General features: G+C 45.0%; 2 protein-coding genes across 2 annotated transcripts; both read left to right on the forward strand.

The window, feature by feature from the left end:
* Positions 1–486: 486 nt before the first annotated feature.
* Positions 487–5555, forward strand: rnf169 (ring finger protein 169). The gene is made up of 5 exons (XM_032591045.1): positions 487–848; positions 2750–2985; positions 3054–3154; positions 3223–3316; positions 3956–5555. The coding sequence occupies exons 1-5, from the start codon at positions 566–568 to the stop codon at positions 5027–5029; spliced, it is 1788 nt and encodes a 595-aa protein (XP_032446936.1). The 5' UTR covers positions 487–565; the 3' UTR covers positions 5030–5555.
* A 566-nt stretch (positions 5556–6121) lies between these two features.
* On the forward strand, positions 6122–10282 carry spcs2 (signal peptidase complex subunit 2). Its single transcript, XM_032545011.1, has 5 exons — positions 6122–6252; positions 8059–8142; positions 8293–8453; positions 8564–8698; positions 9567–10282. The coding sequence occupies exons 1-5, from the start codon at positions 6214–6216 to the stop codon at positions 9751–9753; spliced, it is 606 nt and encodes a 201-aa protein (XP_032400902.1). The 5' UTR covers positions 6122–6213; the 3' UTR covers positions 9754–10282.
* The last annotated feature ends 824 nt before the right edge of the window (positions 10283–11106 follow it).

The raw sequence follows: 11106 nt of genomic DNA on the forward strand, positions 1-11106 counted from the left end.
TCAAGATGCAATAAAGAATTAATTAAATTCCTTTTTAATAAGAAAATGGTTCAGTGTTTTATAACAATTGCCTAAAATGCAGCAACATAGCATTCCTTTACGCCGGATCATTTGTAACAATGCAGCTAAAATATACTTCTAACATCAATATGTTAAAATGAGTGTAGGACTGATTTGGTGACTATTATTATTAATTATTATTATTTTAATTAACCGATTCATGATTAGATAGTAAAAGGCAGCAATTGAACCAGGTGAAGCTAAAACTTTGCCACTTGAGGAGTTTTGGGTGGCACATGCAAAGGTTTTTCTTTTTTTCTTTACTTAAATCCAGAATGTATAAATTTTTGTACAATTTTGGGATAATTTCTGCTCTGATTATGTTCTTATCATATTATGTTGGGAATTTGTGGTTTTATTTTGAAAATTCTGACTCCCGCCACAGTAGGCTCGCGCCGCTGTGTCCCGGCTCCTCGGTTGGCGGGCTGCACGCGCGTCCAGCTCACGCTCGCGCTGTTTTCGGCAGGGGGCGGGGTTTGTTTTCGGAGCGGACCTGAGAGACAAGATGGCGACCGCAGGGTTCGCCGAACAGCGATCCAGTCAGGCCGGTACCGCCGCAGACACGTCCCGGTCGCGGCCCGGCCCGGCAGGAGCCGCCCGGTGCCGCTCCGGGTCCGGCCCGCCGGAGAAGTGCTCAGCTTGCTCAGAGAGCCGGTCTGGGTCCGGGACGGCCTGTTCCCGGTGCGTGGCCCGGAGAGTCCCGAGCAGAGAGCAGCGATTCCGGAGAAGAAGTGACCCCGAGAGAGGCAGCAGCAGAGCGGGAAAGAGGGACAGCGAGAGCCTCAGAGGTGAGTGTGTTTAGCCGGGAGAGAGCAGCTCACAGGACGCTGAATCCGTCCGGCACCGGGGTTCGGTCCTCTAAAAAGCTGCTGGAAAAAGAACCGGGAATAAACTGATTTATATGAACTTTAATGAAGTTAAGTTTAATAAACAACAGGAATTTACAGTGAAAAGAGCAGCTGTGGACCGGGTTCTGTCCCGCTGCGGAGCGGTCCGGGTCCGTTCGGACTACGGACGTATAGGGATCGGGACGGTTCGTGTGAATCTGATAATCGCCAATCAGTCCCAGATAAATCAATAAAAGTCAGGTCCTGTGAGGAGCTGCTGCTCTCTGCTCAGTTTGAGGCTTTTTTTTTTATCGGGTTTTCTGGTTTATTCAACAATTTCTGCTCAGTTTAATGGATATTTCTGGTCATATTTTCTGGTTTATTGGCCGGTTCTGGTCAGTCTGTGTAGTTTGCATCATAGGACTTGTCCAGACATGTACAGCCAGAGGAGGAGCTCAGTCATACAGACCTGGTAGTAGTACTATAGTACTGTGTACTGCTCGGTTCATTTTGAATTACCCTGTTGGGACTTTTTGAGGTTTGTGGTGGAAGCCACTGGGAGTTCTGGTCCCAGTTACTGGAGGTGGTAAGACCTGGAAACAGGAGCTAAATCTTTAAATATCTCAGAATAAGGAAAATGTTACCTAATTTAAATAATTAATAATTAGCTTTTAGTTTAACAGCTGTGATGACAAGATTAAGTTTTTCTTGTGCTGTATTTTTCTTATGCTTCACGAATGATACATTAATAATATATTATTAATACATTATAATGTCATTAGATGCAAATGAATCTGGAATTAATGAGAGGTGTCTGTGATAAAACGTTTAATTTAAAGGTGCACCGATTGCAGTTTTCTGTCCGATCGCGGATTTTAAAGGGGCAAAACATTTTGAGCGTTACATCGTGTTAGAATGTTACTCCCACATCATAAACAAACCTGGAGTGTTGCTTTGATTCTTTCATGCATGTTTGAGAAATCCTTTAATCTCCAGGGCAACCATTCTGCCAGGTGGACCTAGCCCCGCCTTCGAGGCGCAGCTCCTCCTTAGAGCTGCAGTTTCCAAGCTTCCTCATGGTCCAGCTCTCCCTCCTGATTCTCCTGCTCAGATCCTTCAGACTAGCCAGCAGTAATTAGCAAACAGCTGCTGGAACTGGAGCTCCTGCTCAATGAAATCCTGGTAAAACCATAAAGGTTTTTACAACACCGGGGGTCCATGTTGTGATGACTTCCTGGAGGTGGAGTTTCAGAAAGAGCAGGAGTTTTTAGAGAGAGAGATCCAATTTCAAGGCTTTACATTACAAAGTAAAAACTTTTTTACATCGTATTTGATATACATAGAGCATTTTTATAACAAATGAAGTTAACAATAGTTATTCGATTATGCTATAAAATGGTACATAACATTGGCCCTTTAGATAAAACATTTTCCAGGCACAGAGTCATTTTATAGTAATCAAGTACTATGTTATCTTAAATTGCAACATAGTTATAATGCTATATATTTCAAACTTTGTAATTTAATGCCTTAAAATTGGGCCTCTGTTTCTTTAAGAAGCTTCTGCTCTTTCTGAAGCTCCGCCTTCAGGAAGTTATCACAACATGGCTCCTCTTTTAACCCTTTAACAACATTTACCAGCATAAAAATCAGGAAGGAATCAAGGCAACACTCCAGTCATGTTTATGATGAGGGAATAAGTTTAGAACATAAAGCTCAAAGCGTTGATTTTCCATGTCACCGCCCCTTTAAATTTAGTGAGGAGGCAGAAAGAATCCTGTTGGATCTCTGGTTTTGACGGCTACGGAGGCCTGGTTGGATCATGTTCAGGAACAGCGTCTCTGTTTCTGTTTTCCTCCCAGGCGTCTTCGTCTGTCCGACCCTGCCGAAGTCTGCAGACGCTCCTGCGGCTCCGGCTGTGAAGCTCAAGGTGAGTCTGGGAGCTTTCAGGAAGTCTCTGCGTCCCGAATATGGTCAGGAATCTGTCCCGCCTCTTCCTGTTCAGCTGCTGGCGTCCGACGACCGGGAGGAGATCCGGAGGTGGAGCTGCCTGATGGGGAAGGATGAATCCGGGTCGGTTAGACGCGCCGTGGAGCCGGTGAGTCCAACGGATCCAGAACTCGTCCATCCTTCCTGTTCTGTTCCTCAACCCGCCGCTCTCCTCAGGGGGTTCTGTCCGACTCTGAGAACGAGGAGCCCATCAGCAGGAGGATCCGGAACATCTCCGCCTTCATCAGGAAAACCAAGAACTCCTCAGCCGTCAGCAGGTGAGCGGAGCGGCCTGACACGTCGGCGTGCCTGGAGTCCGACCTTTGACCTCCTGTTTGCTCCTCAGTGGTTCCCGGAGGAGTCGGAGCTGCACCGACCCCATGGAGGACCGGGGAGGGAAGATGAAGGCGATCGTCCCGCCAGCGGCCGTCATGGAGCAGGTGGGTCGGATCAGAACCGGCGGACAGTAAATCAGTCCATGTTTGTTATCATGATGGACCTACGGATGGGTTCTGACCCGTCTCTGACAGAATGTCAGCAAATCTTTAAAGTCTCATGAAAAATCTTAAATTCACTAAAGAAAATGTAAGTTGGCTTTAAATACGACTTATTGTGAAATGCCACAGTTTTGTTCCATTTCTCTTGTAAATCTTTGTCTTAAAATGTCTTAAATTCATCAAAAAAATGCCAGTTGGCCCTAAATAGGCCTTTTTGTTGTGGGATTATTTAATCTCACATTTTCTATATAGTGTTTTTCACAGAATTATCTATAAGGCAAAAGTTTGAGTCTCACACAGACATCTTCACTCACTGCGCTCTGACTCAAGGCTACCAGGAACACAAGCAAGCCATTAGCAGCTAGCATACGGCTCTTTAGCTAGCTAAGTAGCTAGTCACTAGGTAGCTAGAGAGCCATATCCCATTTTTATTATGTGAGCAACACAAAGCTGCTGCCAAGAGCAACAAAAAGTTTCCATCATGTTTTTTGCACATCCTGTCATGATGTCAGATTCGTTTAAAAAAGTCTAAACTTTGCGTTGGTGAAACCCGCAGTAACGTTGTCCGTCACCGTCCTGCAGGTGGGCATCAGCCACAGCTCCGCAGCCGGCATCCTGCTGTCGTCAGAGAACAGCCGCTCCATCTCGGCGCCCATCACGGCGCCGGACCGCAGGCTCACCTGGAGGGCGGTGCTGACATCATCGGCGCCTCTGGGTCTGCCGCCGCCGCCAGCCCACGCCGAGCGCTCCATCAGCCCCGAGAGCAACGACAGCATCTCAGAGGAGCTCAACCACTTTAAGCCCATCGTCTGCTCGCCGTGCACGCCGCCCAAGCGGCTGCCCGATGGCCGCCTGCTGGAGCCTACCGTCGTCAAGGCGACGCCGCGCAACCTGAGCCGCAGCCTGCAGAAGGCCACCAGCTACGAGGCGAGCCCGGCCGTCCTGCAGAAGTGGCGGCAGATTGAGCTGGACCGGCAGGGGCTGAAGGTCAGCTCCAGGGCCACGCTCACAAGCCCAGCCCCTGAGCCCGAAGGGGGCGGAGCCTCCAAGGCACTGCAGCACCGCGGCGCCGTGGCGCTGGCCAACAGGAGGCGGCTGCTGTTCGAGCCGCCGGACATGGACGGCTTCCAGAAACAGTCGGTGAAAATCCGCGTCCCCGCCGTTCGCTACGGCGCCGCCCTCAGAGGCTGTTCGGACTTGGAGTCGGCCGGTGCCGCACCGGAACACGGCGGCAGCCCGGCACCGTTCGGACGGAAACACTCGTTCTCTCCGTGCAACAACTCCGGGTTCCGACCCGGAAAACTTGTGCCAAAGGACTCGTTGAGTCCCAGGAAGGAGTGGGACGCCATCTGCAACCAGTCTACCTCAAGGAGGGGCAAGAAGAGGAACCAGAAGACCAAACACCTGGATCCGGCTCTGGACCAGGTTCTGGACCCGGCGCCAAAGAGGAGCCGGCCCGGCGGCCAGCAGGAGGCGCCGTGTTCCGTCCAGCAGGAGCGCCAGGACCGAGCGCTCGCCCTCAAACTGCAGAGACAGTTCGACCTGGAGGTCCGCAGGGCCAGCCCCGACCGCTACTTCCTGCGCTCCTGGAGGTCCACCCAGAACCGCAGGAGGCGGGGCCTGAGGACGTCCCGGCCAATCAGCAAGAAGCTGTGAGGAGTCGGGCTCCGGCTGCTCAGATATGCAAAGAGACCAAAGTAAAGTTTTTCCAGGCGGAACGTTTCTTCCAAACACCAGCAGAGAACCAAAACCTGGACAGAACCACAGCAGGTTCTGGTTCTTTATTCCGGTTCTGATCATCAACACACTGTTTTTATTCAATCAAACTGCAACAATTGATTCCTGATAATCAGCTGATCGGTTCTGGAGACGCACCAGTTCAGTCCTGAACGCCGTATTCCCCTCAACCAATCAGAACGCTGCTGAAAGAGCTTCCTGTTTGGGCTCCAAACCCAAACCCGGTAACGGTTCTGTGATGAACGCGGTGCAGCCCGGACCTCACGGACTTCTGGAGAATCGGTGCTTCTCTAATAATAAATGAAACTCATGATTAACTGCAACGGATTAAAAAACAAGCTGCGTTAAATTAGCTGCATCCTGGCCATCGAGCTCCTCTCTGTACATCATGTAAAACAGCAGAAGAAGAAACTGCAGGAATGAAATAAACCTCCTAAAACAGGAATCTGTCGTGTACATATTGTTTTTTAATGAGTCAGCAAAAATTCTAAATGTTGTTTTTTAAAAATGTATTTAACTTTAATTTTAAATTTCCTTTGTTTTTACATGGGTTTTCCAAATTTTATTTTTTTTGCTGGGCTTTTTTCCATTTCAGTGTTTGTTTTTTTTTCCCCTAACATAACAAAAAATGACTATTCATTTCTGGAAGCATTTGTAAAATTTTAAAAATTAGAAATATATTTTTAGAGATTTTTTTTGTTCGTTTTTTTTTACATTTAAGATTTCACTTTACTGTCGGTCTGTCGGATGCCTCCTATAAAACACTTATCTCCCAACATTCAAATTCAAAAATACTTAACGTTTATTATAATTTACAAAGAAACCGAAAATGTTATCGGCACCGATCAATTATTTGCAATTAATACTTACTTTTTAAGCAATATTTAAACTGCCAAGAGTTTAATAATTTTGTCCTCCGCGACGATAAGCGGGTAAACGTAACGAATGAACTTTTAATTTCTAGTTTGATTCATTGGTTGTCCAACTTACGTGATGACGCAGCTACGCTCGCTACGCAGACGCACTAACGGGACTTGAATGTTGAGCATTCTGAGCCAATCAGGTTGGTCCAGCTCACGACTTCCTTATTTGGAAGGGTAAAGATGGCGGCTCGGAACGGGAAGAGCGGGCTGTTGGAGAAAGTAAGGATTTAAAGTTGTAACGTTTTTTGTTTTATTCTGCTTTTGGGTGAGAGCTGATGGATTTATTCTCTGCTATAGTTCAAATAGTCCGATCTCAGGGTTCAGGTGTTACTCAGAACAACAGTTTTAATGTTGGGTTTCCGGTGAGCTGAATCTAATTTTTTTTAAAAATGAAATTAAACTATCTGTAGACTTATGAAATGACACAGCTAAATGTAGAAAACCTTCCAGTTCTCTTCCTGCATCGAAGATCAATCAAGTTACACTGAAATTCTTTGTGTGTGCAGCTGTTACGAATCGCTGCGCCGGACTTCATTCAAAAAATCACTAATTTTATTTTATTTTGAAACGGGGAGCCAAATATACAAAGAGACAATAACCATCACCAAAGGTATAATCAGTGGAATTGATCGGTTTCGAAGTTTAAGAAAACAGGCCTTTGCAGCGTGGTGGCATCAGTTTTTCATCAAGTTATATGGAGTCCTAAAAGGATCAAATTTATCTGTCGTTTCGTTTAAAAAATATGACTGCCTCTGATTAGTCAAAATACTTAGTGAGATGCAATTCATTGACTAGATGTCAATTATGCAAAACTTTAAGAGTAAAAGAGTACATTTTTAAAAAAATCTTTAATTTGAAAGGTAAATAAAATAACTTTTTAAAATAAATCTTAGTAAAGAGTAAATCAGTCAGTTAATTGATTTGAACAGCTTTTTTTAAATCCAACGGTTGTTTCTCTAGATTACCTGTTAAACGTCAGCCACAAAGAATATTGAACATTGTAACAAGGTATTTTATAAATGCTATTGCAATGCAAAAATGGCAACAACAGATTGATTGACCCATACACAGAACATAAAATGAGAATATTAAACAATATGTAGTTTTTCAGGGAAACCATTCCTTTTGAAAGGATTCTGGTTAGAAGTGGTTAAAGCCAGGCGATATTTACTTCAGTTTTATTATAATATTTTGTGCTACTAACGTGATAATGATTAAAGTGAAGATCAGAACTATTTATTACCTCTGTTTTAGGTAACTCTGACTGTGTGCCACAAACACAAATGCTGCTCTTGAAAAACGTTAACATTTGTCACCTTAAGTGTGAATTTTTTTTCTTTCTTTCTTTTTTAATTTTAAAAAATTTCATCACTGAACTGCCTACAGTAACTGCATTTACTCCAACTCCAACCTGAAGCCCAGGTTGGAACCAAGTCAACAAACCAATCTGCTTCAAATAGATCTGTCACGATAATTTATCCCAGAAGTTACTGGGATAAACAATAATAATGTTGTTTTGAAACAATTTTTAACTAATATAATAATCCAAGAACATATTCTCAAAGATCAATAAACACTTAACACTGGAACTGGAAGACATTTTAAATATCCAAAATAAATAAAATGAATTATGAATTCTGGTTCTATCACAATGATCACCTGAGGCGAGTGAACATATAAAATAAGATGTTTGATTGGCAGAATAATGTTTCAGTGCTGAGATCAGAGAATGACACGTCGTTAACCTCAGAGTTTCTGCTTTGAACTAATTTCATAATGAACAAGATCTGATGATGAAGCTGTGTTCAGGAAACAGGAAATGATGCATGCAGGCTGGTTTCTGAAACTCCACACAGGCCCGCAGGCAGCAAACTCACCGAGGTTCTGCTGCAGGCTCTGACCTGAGGCGTCCATTAGGACTCTGGGGTTAGAGCCAGAGTTTCGGCGGTGCATCTGCGTCCTGATTGGACCGTCAGGATCCCGTCTGGATGGTTGGGATCCTGACCAGGTCGTTTGTCGTTTCAGTGGCGGATCGACGAGAAGCCGGTGAAGATCGATAAGTGGGACGGAGCCGCGGTGAAGAACTCTCTGGACGATGCAGCGAAAAAGGTTTGGTCCTGTTGTCGTGGCAACCTTCACCTTATTTGCTGATTAGCTAGAAAGCTGCTGCTAATGAATGTTTATTTTTATAGAAAAATTATTTTCTAACCATCATCCCCGTTTTCTTTCTTTGTGCGTTGGCTGCGGCGCCCCCTGCAGGTGCTGCTGGAGAAGTACGGCTACGTGGAGAACTTCCAGCTGGTGGACGGCCGTCTGCTGATCTGCACCATCTCCTGTCTGTTTGCCATGCTGGCGCTGGTCTGGGACTACCTGTACCCGTTCCCCGAGTCCAGACCAGTCCTGGCCTGCTGCGTCATCTCATATCCTTCTCCTGCTCCGGTCCGGGTTTTACCACAACCCCACAGCAGGTTAATGTAAAGTTTAAAACATGGTGATAAACGGTGAGCGTTCCCTAACTCGCCTTCATCACGTACTTCATCATGATGGGCATCCTGACTCTCTACACGTCCTACAAGGAGAAGAACATTTTCCTGATGGCCATGCAGAAAGACCCGGCCGGGATGGATCCGGACCACGTCTGGCAGCTGTCGTCCTCCCTCAAACGGTCCGATCGCAGCACCAACACAGCACATTACGCTGCAAACTACACAACACGCTGCGCTGCATTAAATACAAGACGTTAAACAGCCACTAGAAAACTACCAAACAGACACGATCCGCTCTTTAGACCAGAACCTGCTGCACAACAAATCACACATTGGGTTCATTCCCACCAGCCCTGGTTGGTCAGCTTTAATCCGACTCCAGTCCGCTTTAATCCGACTCCGGTTCATTTGTCTAGAAAGTCCAGTTCGGTTGGTGACATGTGAATGCTAAGCTAACTCTGGTCTGCCATACCTCGGGCTGGTTTCGGTTGAAGTGAACTCTGTTTCGGTTTGAATGCATATGTGAACGCCAAGCGGACCAGAGACCGCTGCAAAAACAGGAAGTGGACTACAGTGCAGGGCATTCTGGGTAAATGCCACCAAAACAGACCTGTTAGCCTGGCGCTATCAGGAGAAATGGCTCCTGGTCTTTAGCCAAAGACTAAAGAGAAATCCTCCAACACTAAAATCTGACGCCTCCATCTTGTTTCCATCTGGTGAAGAAGGAAGTTGCTCTCAGTGTCTTCAGAGGTTTTTGTGTCGTTTCCTTCAGTGGTTCTTGGTGCAGCGCCCCCACAGGCCAGGAGGGGAACAGGTTGGCTTGACTGAGAGCAGAAAGAAAGAGAACGAGCTGGAGGTGGAGCAGATGATGAGGTTCTGGTTCCAGTAGAACCGGGCCAATCGGACCATCAGGTGGCAAAAGAAACTTGTTTTCTTCCAGCGACTGAGACACCAGGAACTAAATAGAAAACGGATGTGAAGTGTTTCCGTTTCTTCAGACTCAGTTTGACTCCTTTCCCCCCCGCCCCCCCCCCGACTCTCTTCCAGGTTCGATGACCAGTACTCGCTCCGCGTCTTCTTCACCGACGGGAAGACCAGGAACTCGCGTGATGCCGAGTTCACCAGGTCCGTGTCGACGTTCTTCGACGAGTCGGGGACTCTGGTGATGGACCATTTTGAGGCCTACGTCTCCAAGCTGCATGACACGCTGGCCACGGAGAAGAAGACGAAATGAGGAGGAGCCGCGCGATCCGGGCCGACGCTCTGCTGGTTTCAGTTTGGTCTCCAAATCAGATTCAGTTTGATCGTCAGCTTCCTCCGACCCGATGAAGCCGACCTGCAGGTTCAGGCAGAATCTGAAGCCTGGAGTCAAACTGAAACCAACAAACCAGGAGGAAGGAAGACTGAAGCAGAGGAGGAGTTCATCTTCCTCCTCGCAGCCTGAACTTCCTGTTCTGGTTCTTCAGACTGGAGCAGCTCATCTATAGTTTCCTGTTAGAGTAAATAAAATCAGCGTCATCCTCCACAACAGTTTAATTTTAGTTTAACATGTGTTTCCGTAAAGTGACACGTTTAATCTCCTGGTCAGAAGAGCCAGTCACATTGAGGCATGCACCGGTGGGCGGGGCTACACACCTGAGCAGGTGGAGAACATTTTCGCCTCCGAACTGAACCTTTATTTTATTCTAAATGTTTTATGTTTTGTTGTTTTTCAGTTGGAATTTGCGGCTTTGTAAGGAAAATAAACGTGATGTTTAAAGGCTTTCTGAGTTTTAAGTGATTCTTTGTTTTCTGCCTGTAAACCTCTGGGGGGCGCTGCAAGCTCAGTGACGCTTATGAAGATTTAATGTATCATCTCAGAGCAACCAGATTTCATATATATATGGTTTTGGGGTAGATGAATTGGGGTAAAAAAGATTAACTTTACTGAAGGAAACTTAATTTATTTTTCTCACCAGTGAAGTCGGCATGTTGAGCTTTTAAAATAAAACGGCTGCTGATTCTGATGTCTAAAGCTGCAGCTGAGAATTGTGAGAATAAAATTTGATAAAGACACGTTGAACTGATCAGCAGGAACAAACTTAACGGCAATAATTTGGATTATTTATGGTGATTCTGACTTCCTGGAGGGAAAAGTCACCTGGAATCTGAGCCTTAAAGCTGAACAGCATAAACATTTAATTCAGGTTCATTTTCAATGTCATATTTTCAAAATGTTATTCATTTATAAAAGTCAATGTTTCAAACTAAACATTTAGCTTGTCAGCTAAATATTTAGATTGAAAATATTTTGTTGATAAAATATGTAACTATAACCTGAATATTTAGTAAGCAAGACAGATATTTAGATTGAAGTATTTAGTTAGCAAATGACATTTAGCTTAGAAGCTAAATGTTTAGCTTTCTTACTCAATATTTAGTTCAGAAAACCAATGTTTTCTAAACTGAACATTTAGTTTGAAAGCTAAATATTTAGCTTACTTACTAAATATTTCAATTGTTAATTAAATATTCAATTGTTTATACATTTTGTTTACAGACCAAATAGCTCATTAACTAAATATTAGATGGATAGATTTTATTATTT

The sequence above is a fragment of the Xiphophorus hellerii genome, chromosome 18, assembly GCF_003331165.1.
Source record: "Xiphophorus hellerii strain 12219 chromosome 18, Xiphophorus_hellerii-4.1, whole genome shotgun sequence".
NCBI classification, from domain to species: Eukaryota; Metazoa; Chordata; class Actinopteri; order Cyprinodontiformes; family Poeciliidae; genus Xiphophorus; species Xiphophorus hellerii.